This window comes from Colius striatus, chromosome 4 (genome assembly GCF_028858725.1).
Source record: "Colius striatus isolate bColStr4 chromosome 4, bColStr4.1.hap1, whole genome shotgun sequence".
NCBI lineage: Eukaryota > Metazoa > Chordata > Aves > Coliiformes > Coliidae > Colius > Colius striatus.
In genome coordinates this window covers 28,033,817-28,051,980 of record NC_084762.1, presented here as the reverse complement: position 1 = coordinate 28,051,980, position 18,164 = coordinate 28,033,817, and the positions used below count along the sequence as shown (strand labels likewise).

Here is an 18,164-nt window from a genome sequence, read left to right as displayed (position 1 = left end):
TTCTGGTTTTTAAGTGGGAGGACAGAGTATCAAGCAACACATGGGACAAGATTACGGAGAACTAGTACATTTGAAAGAAGGCCCAGTAAGCGATACCCTTCTCGAAGGCATTCAACTTACAAAGGTAAATGTTTGTACATGTCTCCACTGAACCAGTCACGCAGCTGTCCTCTTAACACATAGTAATGTCAGATCACAACCCTAGAATCTGTGCCACAATGTTAAAACAAAAACATGTCACGCCACCTGAAAAATCAGAATATACATAGGATTTTTTCTCCAAAATCAGAGTCTGTTGTTTGTATCCACCATTTTTAACCTCTCTCTACACTTAACTCTTCCATCCTCCATCTATGGAGAAGGAGGTACTTGTGGTTTCTTTTATTGCTCCCTTGAGGAGGTAATAAAAGTTACGTCAGACTGAATGAAGAGAAGCACATAACAGTTTCTTTGAAGAAATGTGTTTGCCTTGTGGAGTAAATGTCCAAAAGCCTCACTGTCCTGCTTATCCAGAGAGACAGCTTTAGGGTTACTGAGCGGTCTCATTAGGCAGTTGTTGCTGCTTTCCTGGCATCTGTGTAGTGGCATGTTATTCAGTTATCTAGACTCTGACCTAAACTAGCTTTATCTGGGACTTGAAATGTGCTGAATTTGAAAGGAATGAGAAGGAATTTGTTTTGCTTGTAGTTGTTTTGTCCTTGAAAACTTAAGCTGAGAGTTGTGTTCCTTGTAGAAAACTTAGGAAGGAGCGCTGCAAGACAACCCCCTCTAAATTCTGTATTACTTGAGGCTGGAGGTGTAGTCGCTCTATGGAGCAGGGTGAGCTGATGTTCCCTTAGAATGGCTTTGGATTCCTAGAACAGGAGCCTCAGTTCCATGTAAAGTCCATGTGAAATTTGTGAAATCCCTCTGATTCTACATGGTCTCATTGTCACCCACCTTACACATTCAACAGAGACTTGTGTTTTCAGCTGTATCAGTCCACAGTTTTTCAGTGCTCTTGAAAAGTACACTTTGTTAGGAAGAGGATATGATACATCCTGGTTACTCATCTGCCTTCTTCACCATTCTTTCCAGCCTGTCCAAAGCACAAGTCAAGACCTTGTGCTCAAGATTGCTCAGTGCTTTCCTGTGTTCCCAACTGATTGGTTTTTTTGGCTACCATTGTTCACTGTAATAAGACATAGGCCATTACTAGCTTCAGTAATACTCTAGTTTCTGTAAGATATAAGTTTTCAGTGAAGGGTAGCTTCTGATTTCCAAAAGACTTGGTGGTATTGACATGGCAGCTACAGCAAGGTGAGAAAAACAGTGTTCTGGTTGTAAGGAACTTACTCTGACTCAAGTCCTTCTTTTGTGACATTTGGAAGGAATACTTCTGTATACTGTCATCTTTGCTGGGCTTTGCTTCTTGCAGAATTAGAGGGAGGTTCCTGTCTGCCTCATGCTTCGTGTACTCACACAGGAAGGCTGGAAAGCACAGGGCTTCACCTGTGGTTCTGATGAGTTGTGCAGTTATCAGAGAATCACAGAATGGTAGGGTTTGGAAGGGACCTCGAGAGATCATCTGGCCCAACCCCTGGCTAAAGCAGGTTCACCTAGATCAAGTCACACAGGAAGGTGTCCAGGCAGTTTTTGAAAACCACCAGAGAAGGAGACTCCACAACTTCTCTGGGCAGCCTGTAGGCAGTTATATCTATGAGGATTCACTTCAGCTGTAGCGTAACATCCCAATCACAACAGCTGCAAAATGCCTGATATTTTACACGTCTTAAGGTTTTTTCCCCCATCTTAAAAGTTTTTCGTTTGTTTCTTTTTAAGCAAACAATCCTGTGAAAGCTGCACAACTGTGGTAAGTGACTACCCAAGTTCTCTCTAACTCTCAGTTGCTGTTGTCAGGCAAAAAGGTTTCTGAAAACCATTTCTGCATTATGATTTGTCAAAACAAATTCACTGGTGTGGGATGAATTGCTTTGAGATCTTTCATTATGCAGCACTAGATTTTTCTTGGGGACTGCCTGTAAGACTTTGAGTGCTTCCATTTATTTTTCTTTTTGTGTTTGAGATCAGACCAAAGTAAAACATATTTCCTTTCTCCTCATTACTATTATGCTAACTTAATCTAGCATTATTTGTTCCTGTTTCATAACTGTAAAATGAAGGAAAAAATATTGCACCCCTCTTACTTGCACTCTAATGTCTGTGGTGTGTATCTTGAATAAAATATTGATGTCTGTAAGAACATGACTTTTACTTGGCTGTAATATTTCCCTGAAGACCAGAACCATGAACTATAGGAAACCAGTGACATAGATGTATCCATTATATAAAAGCTATTTTTTTTTTCTCCTGTAGTGCTAAAAATACTCCTGAAGTCCATAACTACCAGGTAAGAGCATAACAATTGTTGAGGAAAAAAATGTCATTTTCTTATTTAGTGGTGAATATTTTTGCTCTGTGTAATTAGTACAGTTGTTTTGCTCCCCTTTCCTTACTCTTGGGTGGGATTCTCTGAGGTGGTTCAGAAATAAACATCACCACTGGCAGTTAAGGGGGAAGTGGAGAGACTCCTTTTTTCTCCTTCTCCCCTATGTTCTTGGATGCTCTGCAAGCTGACTACAATCCATTTTCCACCCTCTTTCACTTCCCTTTCTGTGAAATCACAGGTTAAAGCCTTTGAGACTGTGAATATGATGAACCCCAGGAGTCTACTCTGTGGACAAGCCTTTGTCTTGGGCAGCCTCTCACATTGGGTTCAGAGTTGTAGTTGTGTTCCCTATCCCACCAGTTCATTGTTGGTCAAATGTTTGTTTGTTGGGTTCTTTTTAAACAAGCTCCTTCATACACTTCAGAGAAAAACCTTAAGTCAGTTTTCATCTGTGATACTAGTAGGGAGTGCCACTGAGAAAGCAAGCTGTGCTTTCATCCAAATGAGTGCTGTGTGCATGAGTCTTAAAACTTGTTTTTATTTAAAGCCTCACTAGTGATTTTGTATCACTGTTCCTTCTCAAGTTCTCATGGATATGAGAGAGAAATGCTGTCACCAAAGACACATGACCTTCTGAATTCTGCTGTTACAGTAGTAACCTTTCTCACTCTCCACCTTTGATTAAAGTCGACATTCTTCTGATGTGCTGTCTATGAGAAGCACTGGATGTGCCAAGTTTGTCTCAAACAGAAAAGCAATTTTCTTTGCATTTTGCCATGAGTATATCCTAATGAAGAAGCTCATCACCAAGAAGTCTCATGTATATTCTCAGTGGCATGGGAGAAGGCCTGAAACAGTGGGGTTTCTAGGGCTCGCAGGAAGTGTGTTCCTCATGGCTCCAGGAAAATAAAGTTGGCAGGGAGTTTTTAATGAGGTTAAACTAAGTTAAAAAGGTTGAGCCTTCATTAACCAGGTTTAATGTTTTCACTTGCAGCCCCAATATCATCCCAATATACATCCTGCTCAGCCACACTGGCATCCACATACACCTGTGAATGTAAGGTAAGCAATCCTCACTTTGAAAAAGATGATTACTTACTTCTTTACCTCAATCTGTTGGCATGAAGCTTTGGTGGACATATTAGGCGTGTTCTGCACATGAAAGGCACAAGCTAGAAATACATGACATAGTGGCAGTATTACATAACCTCTGTTTAGATTTTGCTTTGAAATGTCCTCATTTTCCCAACAAAGATTTTTTTCAAGCTGATTTTTAATTCAGAATTTGAAATACAACTTTAGTTTATTTCTACAGGAAGTAGGTTGGATGGGAAGATGATCAGTAGATTTGGTAAAACTACTTGCAATTTGATCAGTATTTAACCTCCTACAACAAACTCATTTTAGGGTAAAGTTATGAGTGAACAGATTCTTGCATTGCAGCGCTTATTAAATTCCTTGCAGAAATGTGGAAAAATAGCATGTAAGTGTTGCAAGCACTTCACAGATAATTAATGTTAGTGAAATTATAACATTGAGTTTTTGAGGACTATTTCATCGAAGTATTCCCGTGTGTGCTATTCTGCTATTTTCTCACATACTTTTTTTATTTTGTAAATTAGTAGTGAGATAAATTGAGTGTAAAGAAACTTTGGAAGAAATTCAGTCCCAAGTTAAAACCACCTTGATGGAACACACAGTGGAGGCATGCACATGCTGGTGGATATGTGTCTGTGCATGCACACATGTAATAAAAAATCTGCTGCTGTTTTATCCTAATAAAAAGTAACATTTTTAGGTTACTCAGGTTTCTAGACAAATAATTATTGCCTTTACTGAAAAATACCAATATCCCAATCTTTATTCCTGTTATCTTACATTTTTATGTCTTTGTTCTTACATCAGGATAGGTAGCCTTCATTCTTAGTGTAGGCAGGCTCTGGAGATGAGGCTGAGCTTCAAATGGGTGAAAAGACGATTTGGTCCTGATTGGAGTCTGGGAATGCAGAAAAAAAGGCAAATATGTTATTAGAAATATTTATTAGGCAGAGAAGTAAATGTATTCATTTTCATCTCAAAATCTCCTAGTAAAGGAGATGCTAAATTTATGCTAGAAACAGGAGACTTTAAATTGGGTAGTTAACTCTGCTTGTACTTCATGATCAAGATTCTTCCTGATTTTAGGATTTACTTGTGCATTTAATTGTGTGTGATTTAAAGTGTACAATTTCACATTAAGAACGGATCATTGCCGAGAGGGATCAATGATGCTGTAAATGGCTTGAGGTTTTACTGAAATATTTCTAAATATTTCTTCACTTATGATACTAGTCTGTAACATTTAAAAGCCAAATACTTCACCCTGGAGCAGAGTGATATTGAAGTAAGCACAATAATGTATTGTAATGTGTGTAGAAAACCTCCCTTTCAGCCCCTGCACTGCCTGGACCAAGATTAAGGTCAGTGAAGTATGAACAATGGCTTTTTTATAGCTAGGCTTGTAAGGCTAAAAAGCATACTTAAAAAGCTCAATCATTTAAGCTCAGTAGAAAAGTTGCTCAGAATTCTTGTGCTAGGCAGGTAGAAGCATTGAAATGTGTGGTTAAAGTGGAAGCTTCAAGTTATTCTAACCTGGAGTCAGAGTAGAAGAGTTGGATGTTTAACATCTTAGATAGCTTGATGTGAGAAAGCTTCATCCATCTGGCTATGAACTTGTCATCAAACCACAGAGGCTTGAAGTTCTTTCTGCTAGATAAGCAAGCCTGTAACAGGCCAAGGGCTGAAAAGAAACAATCTGTGCAATACATATGTGAGGTTTTTGTGAACTAAGACGTGAAATTGTGTCGCAGTCTTTTTAGTAAAACCCTTTCAGTGAAATTATTTGTATTTGCATAGCAATGTTCAATCTTCTGAGAAAATTATTTCCAATTAACAGTTGGCTTTATATAACTTTAGCTCCAAAAACTGGTAAAGTGTGAACCTTTCTATATTTCTGCTGGCAAAAAAAAAAATATCCAAAATAAAAAGTGCAACTTCAGTTTGGTAATAAGGGAATCTTAAATATTGTGGTTTCCTACGTACTGTTCAAAAATTTTCTTTGTTTATCCCCCTCCCAATGATTCAGGAGACACTGTGGGAGTGGTTGGGGTTAATATCTCTAAGCAGCAGTAAGTAATAAACACATAAGGGAAAAATAATTTTCCTCTTAGTGCTTTTGCATACTCACAGAGAGATACCTGTACTAACTATGGACTCCAGATGTTCATCTTAACAGAATGCAACTACAGACTGTCACTTACAGGCTGCTTCAATGTAATTAACTGCACCAGCATTGAACCAAATGGCAATATTTACAGAAGACCAATTTTAACTCTTAATAGGATCACCTCTCTTAATTTTTTAGACCTTAAGGATATATTTTCATGAGCTCAACATTTTGCATGATACGGTTTATTTTACTTGTTTGTTGTACACGTGTAGTTTTTCTATAGCCTCCTCCTCCCTCTGCATTGTCCCTCTGGGATTCAGGAACGTTACTGCATGACACTTGTCCATAACACTTGAAAAGGGAGGGTTCTCAGTGACTGAGCTCTGATTCAAAGCCTTTTGAAATCAGCTAAAAGATTCCCAGTTGCTTCAGTGGCTTCTGCATCAGAGCTGTAGGTCTATCCGCTTTTCCTTCCCTTACTGCCAGCTGCCCACCACATGGTATGCATGCTTAGCACTTGCTGGATGAACTCATGTTACTGTGTAGCACTCATAAGTTTACTCCATCTCTCACTAACCAATAACTGTGCAAATGGTACAGGCCACCCTATCACGATGACAGGCCATATTGGAAACCCCCCACAAGTGGAGAGGACAGCAATTTACAATATATCCAGGAACAGAACCAGAAGAATTTAGGAGGAGTCCAAAGCATGATGTACCACGATAAACTCATGACGACCCTCTGAAAAGCAGCCATCTTCATTTCACCTGCCATCCTAGACTGTCATTGCATTCCATGGTCTTTGTCTGTCTGCAGTATGTTCAAAGTGCATTGTGCATAAAGCGTGTGTGGTGTCTTTTGTATGTACATCCATCCTTGTTTAGTGTTCATGGACATTCTTGGAAAAAGTCTTTTCCATATCTTTGTAAAAAATCTTGAAAAAACTTTTGTGAAAGCTGGTAAGAATTTTCAGTGCCCCAACGCCAGAAGTTTTTCTGGGGATTTACATTCTACCATACTTTCAAGTCTGTGACTCTGCCTGATGTTGAAGATCATCCATTTGTGCCTTATTTTTATTATCTTGTTTCTTTTGAGTCAAATTAATAGGTGAAGTTTGAGAAACTTAGGGTTTTTTAGTTGACATGCAAATAGGACATTAGAGGGAGGGAAAAAACAGAATTCACACTGGCAATCAAAGGGGCTTATAGACCACCAACAAAGGGAGCTTGCTGAGGTAGTCATAGGTCTGAGTGTCATTTGGTTTTAATTTTTGTGTTCTGCAGCAAAAATAGAGGTGCTTGCCTAACTTTGAAAACAAGTATAGGGGTAGAATATTATGATGAACTTCACAGAGTATGTGTATTCCTTTTTTTGTTTTGACTTGCTGATTATATTGAGAGCATTCCCCAAAACCATACCTGCTGCTATAAAGGCAAGAATGTTAAAAACAAATCCTTGCTATAAAAGGGTGCTGCTGTCTTCTTATTTTTAATGTGATCATGGAAGTGAACTATACAATCACATAAAACTACCTGCTGATACCTTTTCTCTGAGTGGGTTCAAAAACACAGCTCGTAATCGGTACACTACAATATGAGGACAATCCAGTGAAATAGCTCTATTTTTTTAAAGTTAAATGTTTGCAAAGTTGAATATATTTTAAAAACCTTAGTCTTTAAATAGGCTTGGCTGGTATTTTGATCGCTTGACGATTATTTTTTAAAACAAAACAAACTGGAAATGATAGTGCCATCTTCACTCTGCGTTTGTTTTAATTAGGCCTCACATCTGCGGTCTCTCTGAAGTTGTTGGAATGAATGCATCTTCATATTTTAAAAATGAAGTAGTTTTAACTTGATTTCAATAAATACACATTTATAAATGACTATAACAGTGAATTTTTTCAGAGCAAATTTGATAGAGTTTAACTTTTTGTGAAATATATTTGTTTACAAATGCTATCTTTTAATATTTGTTTCTATCTTTCCTGTATATGCTAAGTACAAATAAAATTTTTGATCTTCTTGTTTGGTTGTGATGTGTTATTTATTTTTGAAATGTTTTAGGGGAGGGTGGATAGGTTATACCACTTTTACTTGTACCTGTTTTGCACTGGAATCACTAATGCTGTGCTGGATCAGTGTTTTCAGCACAGTCTGTAGAGGGGGAAAACAGTAAAGTAATTGTGCACTCAGATATGGAAATAGCAGGGTGTAAGCCTAAGATGGTTAATCACAGAGGCTGACTTCAGTTTCCCCAGGCTAGTTTTCCTCTGCTTCAGCAGCATTTTATTTGGGAAAGGAAGAAACTTTTTTGTAGCCTAGTGGAGCTACTGCTCTGAATGCCCTCTAGAGGAGTTGTTTTTTGAATATGGAGCATTAAAGTGAAACTTTGTTTCTTCACAGTTCACACACCTGTGTTCATAATACAGTATCATTCATGTCATGTAACTCTACTAGTTTCTGTGTGGTTTGTTGTCCGTGTTCCTTCTTACGCTGTGTTGTGCTCTGTGGTTTGGTTTATTGCTGAAGGTGCACTGAGTGAGGGATCTTCCTGACAGATTGTAAGGAAAGCCGGCACAAGGCTTAACTGGTCCTTAAGTGTTAAAATGCCTCATACAGGAAGTCTGCACACAGTTGAAGTTGAACCTGGGGGGCTTGTGTGTTCTGCAGTTTGTGTGTCACCTGAGGGAAGCAGCTGTCATTCTGCTTCTCTGGAGAAGGAGCTCATGCACTCTGTATTCCGTTTTCACTTTTTCATCCCACGATCTCCTTGCTGTCTTCAGAAATCTGTACCAATAAAGTCACCGAGCCATCAGATGGGTAAGAAGAGATCAGTTTCTCTGTCCTTCGTTGCTTCTAGTCTTATTTGGCTTCTTGTAGCAAATGGGCTGGGATGCAGTTGGGAAGAGGGAGCATTTCTACGTGTTTCCTCTCTGACCTCCCTACATTGCTCTGACTGACTTGTGGAGCTTGTGTCACCTGAACACAGATGGAAATGAGTTCTATCTGTTTGAATAGGGTAGTACAAATAAGTTGCTTTAAACTTAAAAACACATTGTGGGGTTTTTTTTCCTAAAATTATCACACTCATTACTTACAAAGTATTGTTTTTGACAAGTGACTAATCAGGCCTTGTGATGTTAGAGATACAATTTTGTGTTTGAAACAACACAAAACGCTGCAGGTGAAAGCCAAATTACATGGGGAGAAGGGAGAGAGAAAAAAGGTAGAAATTGGTTGATTAGCTTGGCTGTTAAATGTAGTAGCTCTTTTTGTTTAAAAATAAAATATTAGGAAAGCTCTGGCAACATAAATGAATACTACATCCTAGACATACGACATCCTAGACGTACTACATCATACTGCTGTAAGAAGCCATTAGTAGTTCATAGATGCACAAACTCAATGCAGTTACTTGATAGCACTGATATGTGACTATTTGTGCCTTGTGTTGGATTATTTTAGCCAGGAGTCCCTCATGAGGAAATGCCACACAATTTTTACCAAATGGTGAGTTATGCAGTCATTCTAGATAGAGAGAAGCCAGCATGTTTTTGAATATGTTCTAAGTATAAAGAGAAGTTGTTTTAAAAAACAGCTTTGCCAACTGCCTGAAGGAAGTACCACCTGAATTCCCCGTGAAGCGTGTTCTCAGGCGTGGCTGTCGAAATGGGTGTGTAAAGTGTCTCCACACCATTCTGAAGTCTGTTCATGCTGCAAGTCTGAAACCTTTTTACAACTCCAGCATACAGTTAGAAACTCTTGTGCAATCTGCTTATGGGCACTCGACACTCCTCTTATGTCACCTTGGGTGGGCAGGTGAGGGGCGATGTGAGCACTGTGATGGGCATCTAAGAGATGACACTGGCCTCAGGTCCAGCTTGTGCTGAAGAGGTCCTCGATACATCTTGGCTGAGGATACCTTTCGTTCTTGCTGCATAGTTGCCTCCTGGGTTTAATAGAGCTGAAAACGAGTTCTTTCCAGCAGATCTCAGGCCCAGCTGTCCGCCCTGTGTATTTGGATTTGCAGGGGACTAACTTTTGCATCCTCTCCCGCAGGAAGTGCTGGGGGAATGGAAAAGCTGGTGATACTGCATCTGTAATTTGGGCTGAAATACATTGCTCTTCAGCTCCAGCCAGGCTCTGCCATGCAAGCTAATGGCTGACATTGAATACTGAAATATGATACTGAAATACAATACCAAAAATGTTTGCACTTTCAGTGTGTTGTTCTAGTGTGGTCTTTTTCTTTAAGCTTTAATTTTCAGCTATTTTTCTTTAGCTGCTGTGAGTCACAGGCAAAGTGAACAAAGGGATCAGTTTTTCTAATGCGTTTCTCAAGCTGGCAGTCAGGGGTTTGTACACTTAAACAAAAGAATCGACAAGTCCTTCCAGGGTCTTTTATTAGTGAACCCAAATTGACCAGAAGATGATTGGTTTCTCACACTGAAGATGGGAACAAAGCATATGTTATTGGCCTTGTAATGTAAAATGTTGTTTTCCCTTCCATCTGGATGACTGTTGCAGAAGATGTCTCTTCAGCTTGCAAGAGAAAGAGTTTCAGAGCTTGCAAGTCATTTTGAAAATGGAAACTTCAGCTGCTGGCAAGGAATGTGCTGGAGATCTTGTAAGATGGCGAAAAACTGGAGTGTATCAGTTGTTTCTCAGGCATCAAAGTTGGCTAGATGGAGCCCTCTGAAGGGGAGGAGGGAGACAGTTCAGCAGTACTCTGTTTTCAGAGGAGGTTCTCCACAAACTATTCCAGATTTGGCAGGCTGGTACCTAGTTGGAAAGAAAGAAGTTTCAATGCACATCCATCTAACCTGACACACCAGACATCTGGAAAGACTGTTGATGATGAGTGGTTTTCCTCTTACTCTGCAGAGGAGAACCAAGGAGAAGAGGCTTGTAGGGAGTGCTGTTTTAGTGGCATTGTTAATGGTAGCCAAAGAGACTGTTTGAGGCAGAGCTGCTACAGGCCAGCTAGTGTTAGTGGATATAAAATAGGAACTTTATTTTTAAAATGATCTCAGACTCTGAGTGTTGTGCTTTGAAAAGGGACTGATCCGCTGGGACCCTAGTTCTTTTGTTAAGACTGCTAGCCACAAATCTTTGAGAGCCAGCTTGAGCTAGCACTCTCGTAGTCAAGCCTCTGCACCCTAACCAAACTTGTGCTACTGTGTGAGGATAGAGATTTTGAACCATTTCAGAATAAATACTTTTTCCCACTTTACAGTCAAACTAGAAATGCTTGGAGGAACACAGAACTCATATGCATGCTCCCAAGTTTTAGTGTAGAAAGGCCTGCAGGAAAATCAATCCTCCTTTCTCAGCAAGCACCAGGCACTTAGGCAGCTTTTGTGCAAAAACAATGCTAGTTAAAGTAGGTAAGAAAAAATCATTTAAAGGGACAAATGACAATTTTCTATCTCTCTCTTGCAGTACATTGCAAGGCAATGAGACCTTGTTCAGCTTCTCTTCCTGCATACTGTTGTACCTTGAAGGGACTGGCCAAATAGGTTTCTTTTCTGGGTGTCTGTGCTGTTGCTCCTGCTGCCACTGCATCACAAAGACCAGATAGAAACTTGATTCATCTAGAGTTCCTCCCTTGATATGAGTCACTTTCAGTAATAAAGCTTTTACAGACTAGATGCTTCTCTCAACTGCTTACTAATGACTGCTTCATGACTGTTCTTTAAAGCAAAACAACTTATTTTCAAGCAGCTGATGTCATAAGTGTTAATCTGAATGTAGTTGTAAAGTTCACAAGTCAAGCCTTTCTGTGCACTGTCCACTGCATATACTACTAGATTGCTACAGAAAATACAAACGTGTCTGTAATAACTTGCATATTGCTTGTAATTTCTGTGCGTAGTATACTTTCAATTTAGAATAGGATTCAAAGTGGATTTAAAGACAAACTATATCTCACATCCAATTTTACTGAAGATGATGATTTTAATTTTTTGCTTTTTCTTCAATCAGAGTCTTGGTGAACTTGTCGTATAGATCGGTGGAGATGGGAAGTTCCACCAGCCTGGTATCTTAGACCCAAGGTTGCTACTTTGTGTTTCTGGAGTAATGGCTTTCTCTTGACTCTGTGTGACTGCTCTTTTTGGTTTGGTGGCATCTTTTCTTCTATGATCTGTCGCATGAACCTTTTCAGAAGAAGTCTACTTTGTTTTCTTTCTAGCAGAAGAAGCATTCATGATGCCTGCCTTAGTTGTCACATTTTCTGAGAACTGAAAAATCTTACTATTTCAAAATAAGATAAAAGTTGAGCTAAGACTGAGCTAACCTCAACTGGTTGGGAAACCAATGGAAATGCCCCTCGGGTTCTGTTATTAATTGCCACCATAATTACTCTTCTGCTTTTGGGTTTTGTGCTTTCTGCTTTCTAAGTTTGTAATGTGCTTGTTTTTCCCTTTTCCCTCTTCAATTTCCTCCTCCTTCTTGTCATAGCACTGGTAGTGTGACCTTCAGCTTTAAACTATCAGTGAAACTGTCAAAGATGAAGAATGTACTGGGTCAAGCAAGAACAGATGTTTCTTCTACAAACAGTTTGGAAAACCTGTAGTTCCAGGCTTAACAATGTCATATGCTGGTGCATTTTAAAAAACCAGAACTTTTTAAAATGAGGCAGTGAAAATTCAACTTTTTGCACCTCAAAGAAAATTAAACAAGTAGCCACATCTAATTAGTAGTGGGAAGTACTGATCTAATACAATTAAACTCCAGAGAAGAAGCTAATTATATAAATGTTTTTTCCTCACTAAACCCGTAAGAATCTGTGGAGGAATTAAAATGTTTTACCTACCTTGGCTGGTTTGTGCCATTCCCAATTCTGAGAACCTTAGAAATGTAGAAATATACAACATTAATACACCTCCAGTGCTCTCTAAACTGTGTAATGGTGTAGCAGTGAGCTTGGTAGCTAATTAGATGAAACAGCAGCTGTGCTTCTTTTCATCTTCAGGTACCAAGCCCCTGAGTTTTAAGGCCTTGCTGGCAACAGGACCTTGCATCATGGTGTCCCTGAATCAAGTCTTTCTCATCAGTAGGAGTATTAGAGTCAGATAGGAAGGAAAAAAGAGCTCAGGAAAAGGAATAGGCCAGGGTAACAAAAGGCTCAAGCAGAGGGTTTAGGAGAAGTAATTTTACAGTGGAATGCACAGTAGGAGACACTGGAAAAGAAAAAGCAGTGAAGTCTGCTAGAGACTGTCAGAATGGAGGAATGAAAGAGGCAAGGGAAGCTTTGAGGCTTGAGCATCTGTGTCTTCTTCACCTGAAGCTCATTGAATCAACAAGCAGGACTGTTATGAACCAGAGCTTCAAGAAACTTGAAGGTAAAACCAAATGCTACTTCTTTATCAAAATTTTGAGCTCAGGAAGGCTCTGTTTGTTATCATTCGTTTTCAGATTCTACTGTTGTATTTAATGTATGTGTCTCATTCTCAGTATCTGACTCTAAAAAAGAAATCTGAAAATTGCTTTTAAGGTAAACTGAAGAGTTTCATGCTGTAACTGAGTTGTCCAGGTATTGCAGTGAAAAGGGAGATAGGACAGACTGCAAGTTTGTAAATAAGAGAGCTGTGTAGAGTGATTGATTTTGTGTTACTTTTACTTGTTAATACTATCTTCTGAGCAACTAAGTAAAAAATTCTGTCCTGATTTGATGAGAGTTTTTTACTTGCTAGAAGCTCTACCCCTTCAGTGGTTTTGCTGGTAACATTTTAAAAGGGAGGAAAAAATCTGTAACCTAAACTGAAGTCATTTCAGTGGTAATGGTGTCAGGGATGTTCATGCTGGACTTTAAAGTTACAGCAAATTACTGAAAATTCAGAAGACTGCATTTCTTTGTAGGGCATTAACAACATTCAAAATCTGAATAGTTTAGAAGTATTAAACTTCTACAGCTTGATTCATTTATTTTTAAATGTGGGTTTTTTTCAAGGAATTTCACCCTTGTAGGAACAGAGACAGAAAGGACATTTTCTAAGATGGGTCCATATTGTTGAGGGAAATCAGCTCCAGTGGACTGGCTTTAAGGCTAAAGTTCACCTTCCTATTCTGCTAGCTGTGAGGCTGCTGTAGTTCCATGTTTCCAAGCCTACCTTGTAGAGATGCCAAGTAGGTATTCCAGAGTAAATAAAAAGAAATACACATAGAACACGTGTTCAGCCAGCTGTGCAGAGAAAAGAGGTGGAGAGCAGCACCTTCAGCCACAAACAGCAGCATGCAAACATGGGGCAGCACAGAGAGCTCAATCTTGTATGTGTACACACCCATAGAGAGTAATCTGCAGTTAAGGTGATGGCCTAGACTGCAGCGATTGGGACTTGACTGGCCAAGAGTACCAGTAACCAGCTTGCTTACACGTAGCTGGTTCCTTTTCTCTCCCCTCTCTCCATTTTCCCATGCTTGTTCTCCCTGGATACACACAGATTCTCCCATTCCCTTCCCTTGTGTCCTCTCAGTTGCCAGAGAGGGCCTTGCAAGGATGTTCTCACCAAGAAGTTCATGACACTTCTCACGTAGCTCCTCCGCAACTAGCTGTGAAATCCATCGGTCTTTCAGGGCATGCTCAGTAACATTTATTAGCTGCTTAACACTTTCACCTGTTACATCCACCAATTCTCACCTCCTGTGGTTCCTCACATTCTCCGTTAGCTCAGCTGCAGGTCTGTGTCTACTTCTCTGCGTGCTTTGTCAGCTGTGAGACAAGGAGGGAGGGACAGACAAGGGCTGTGCTTAGCTCACAGGACATGAGTTATTTACTCCTATTTTAACTGGAGTTAGCTTGCTTGGATTAGCCGCCCCAAGCTGGTTTATTTCACAAGGGCAGACGTACTTTATCTGCCTGTGACTGGAGGGGGAAGGCGGCCCTAATTTGTGGTAGAATTTCATTTGCGTTAGAAGACTTTGTGTCTGCGTTTCAGAGTTTTTTCTCATCTACAAGGACATCTGGGATAATGATTTCTTTTTTGACAGGTGATTAAATATCATTAGCTGTCATTATCATTAATTAAAACCATTTGTAAATGAAGGAAAGTTTAGTTCTCTAGCGGGCATATTTTGCATGACAGTTTTGCAAGGCGGTAGGCTTTAATGATCTTTATTGTAGATAATGGTGAAAATCTGTGAGGACAATGGCTTTGTCTAGTTCTGAGTTGTTTCTTGGTATTTTATTAGAACATACTTTGCTGCAGGCTGTGCTCTTCTTGTGGAGAATTCCAGATTACTCCTGCTTCAAAACTTGATTTGACATACTGTAACACAGAAAGGTGTTGCATATACCTTTATCTCCTACAGGAGAAATTTTCGCTGTTCCTATCACCACTTCTGAATACATATTTCCCCATCACCGTTTTCTCTTTCCTTCCAAGGTCAGTTTGTCTCTGTGAAAGAAGGGTGCTGCCCTGCTTTTTGAGGTGTCCCAGGGAGTGGTTGGGGACTCCTGATCACCCTTGGAAGCAGTGAGAGAAACCTGCAACACGTCTCCCCAGCCCTTCCTAAAGGAAGCAAATAGGCCAGCATTTCTGTTATCTGGTAGTGTCAGGGTAAAGCATGAAGGTGTAATGGCACTGTAAGCTTTAGTTTTACTTGTCACAGTTTAGGAAGACAGTTCTAGCCAGCAAAGAGGCCTTGGTTACATAGTGCAGGAAAAAAACCAATAATGTATAGGCTTGGGTTTAGTGATTTAATTCCTTCTTTACTTAGGAATGCTCATTGCTATCTCTCTTTGTATAAGAAGTCCTTCTGCTGTTGTCTCTTCTGGTCTCATATAACGCTGGCTTCTCTTAAAGTCTTTTGCTTCAGTCAAGTGGTTCTGGCCACTGATTGGTATTCATGCAAAACATCACTTTCTTGCTATCCCCTCTTTCCTCTTTATTCCTCTGCACAGGGAAACTTCCAGAGTATGCAAAATCCCTGGGCTCTCTCTGCCACTTTACCTACTCTAGCAACACAAGAGGTGCATGAGATTCTAAATATGATTAAAGCACGTTTTCTAAAAATGCAGTTGGGTTTGTTTGTTTTTTAACTTCTATTGAAGCATGGGCAGGGAATAAGCCAAAAGCCTTTTTTTTTTTTTAATCTTCCCTCAAAGAGAGAGACTAAGCCCAAAACCAACTGTTTGCCTTAACATGGTTAAGTCTCATCCCCTCAGCTGCTACACTGAAGCTTCACAGCAATGGCTGTTTTCATGTAACTTCAGGCAGGTGAGAGATGCCTACAAGAAGAGCATGGAAGAAGGGGGCATAGAGGATGCAGAAGTAAGCCTGCTCTGGGACACAGGTGAAAGATGTTTATGCAAGGCTACAAGGTTACGTTGTACAGGAGAATGAGGATGGCATAGAAAGGCCATTACTTTTTTTAAAAAGAATTTCTTGTCTCTCACAGGTTACCAAAATGGGAAGTCTGCTGACAGCAGGCCTGGCATGGATGAGAGAAAAGTCCTCAACGGGTTGTGGTCTTAGCACCTGAGAAAGTTTAGGACACAGCCCAGGAGAAACAACAGTTTTGTGCTGTTAAGTAGGAGTAACCTGCTTCACAACTGAGGTTGTAGGAGGTGGACACCTGCCTAGTTTAGGAAAGGGTTTGTTGTTCTTGAACATTGTTAGTTCAAAGTGAGACAACAACCCCAAGCTATTTAGAAAAAAGCAAATATCAAGAGATCCCAATAGTAGATCCCAAAAGACATGGGAAGCAACCCTTCCTCCTTGCAACGCATTTGCAAGACCTCAACAGGAATGGGGTGCCCATTTCTGAGCACCACATGACAGAGGCAGCACAGGCGACAGCTGGATGGACATGGGTGGTAAGATCTACCAGATCTGTAGGAAATGGATGACCTGTGAGGGACAACTGAAGAATTTAGAGCCCTTCAGACTCTGAAGGGAGATATGAAGAGCCATTTTTCAAAAGCAGTTTTCTGTAGCAAGAAATAACCTGTTCACTGTGTCTGTGATGGATGGGAGAGGAAATAGCAGAATTAAATTGCAGTAGAGGAGACTGGATAAAATAAGTGTAGGTATGACAAGACATTGAAATGAATTGGACAGGGAGGTCATGAACTCTCTGCTAGTGACGGTGTTGAAGATTCATTTCAGCTGATCAACTGGGATAACTTAGGCCTGCTTAGTTTGGTTTTGAGAGGACAGATTGATAATTCAATCTTTAAATACCTTTCCGTTCCCCATTTTTCTGTGATCTCCTAACACTTGTATGTGTTGTATGTGTGAGTTGCACACTAGATGCTTGGTAAGGCAGTAGATGGCTGGAGCACATGAAATGTAAGGATGTCAGCTGAAAATAGCTTTTAAAGCAAAGGATGAGAAGTATAAAATTGGGATAGAGAACTAGTAATGTACTTAAAATTTTTCAAATGGAAAAAGTAATTAGAAGATACATGTTATTTGCCCTGTTCCTCAATATGCTGCCTTGTTGATCAGACTAAAGTAATTATGTGAGTTTGAGGTTAAAGGCAATTCTAAGTGTCTTATAAACTTTAAGTGGCTTTTTTTAACTGTTCAGCCTCAGGTAACTGAATCCTCACAAATGCTTTGACTGAGGGAGGGAGAGGGAAGGAAGACATGTTTTCGTCCTTAACGTAATAGCTTGTAGGCTCCTGCCTCATTTTCCTTGAAGGACAGAAGTTGGTTGTATAGGAAGCAGCTGGAGCTTGTTGAGAAAACTAAATAGCAGAGGAAAAAGGAGAAACTTGCAAGACAACCAGTTGACTATTAAAAGGTAAAACAAAGGTTGGCATACTAGGAGAGACAAAAAACAAACACCAGAGAAAGCATAAAAAGTAGTTGCTGTCCATGTATGCACATAGTCGTAAGAGCATTACTTGATGTCTAGGGAGCAAGTGTGAAAACTTACAGAACTTAAGATGTGGTCAGAAAGTTGGTTCAATGAAAGTAGTGATTCCTTTGCATCAGTGGGTTGGGAAGGGTGCATGAGCACATTATCTATTTGGGTAAGCCAGATAGAAGCAAACAGTAGAAAGAAAAGGTAAGGTACAGAAAAAGGTGTATTGAGGGAAAGAGTCTCCTCTAGATTTAAGGCAGAAGAACAGAAAAATAAGTGAAAAGTAGATATAATATGTTAATAATGTTACCACCTTTGTAGAAACTGCACTAAGATGTCCAATGTGCACCTAAATTATATTGTAGAGGGTAAACAGATTTGAAGTAGTCATTTTATTTTTTGTGTGGGTACTGTCAACTCTGCCTATGGACTGGCTCTGGGGCTGCTACAAACCCTGTTGTTTATGATTGTTCAGTAACTCATCTGTGTGGTAGTGAGGTTATAGGTGTAAAAGTCTTCCTCAGCCCAACTCCATATCCATCAGAAGGGCAAGAGTTGACTGACCACTAAGATGAGTTTGCCTCAGTATTTGTTAGTTGCTGTGAGCCTGGCAAGACTGCAGATCACCTCATCTTTTTAAACGTACCAGCAGTTTCAACATGGGGTTTCACATGAGAGTGCACTGCCCAGCAATTGACATCCTGACTGC

The 18,164-nt window shown here is 39.9% G+C and overlaps 1 protein-coding gene across 2 annotated transcripts in view; it reads left to right on the top strand.

The window, feature by feature from the left end:
- Window positions 1-7,503, top strand: part of EPB41L4B (erythrocyte membrane protein band 4.1 like 4B) — a 91,078-nt gene extending 83,575 nt beyond the window's left edge. Inside the window, exons 12-17 of one of the 2 annotated variants that reach the window (XM_061994897.1) lie at window positions 15-124; window positions 1,822-1,852; window positions 2,356-2,389; window positions 3,423-3,490; window positions 5,553-5,595; window positions 6,237-6,316. In XM_061994897.1, the coding sequence (XP_061850881.1) occupies window positions 15-124; window positions 1,822-1,852; window positions 2,356-2,389; window positions 3,423-3,490; window positions 5,553-5,580 (271 nt within the window). In that variant the 3' untranslated portion in view covers window positions 5,581-5,595; window positions 6,237-6,316. Of the gene's footprint in view, window positions 1-14; window positions 125-1,821; window positions 1,853-2,355; window positions 2,390-3,422; window positions 3,491-5,552; window positions 5,596-6,236 lie in introns of both variants that reach the window. The other variant, XM_061994896.1, reaches the window with a different exon arrangement.
- Window positions 7,504-18,164: the final 10,661 nt, after the last annotated feature.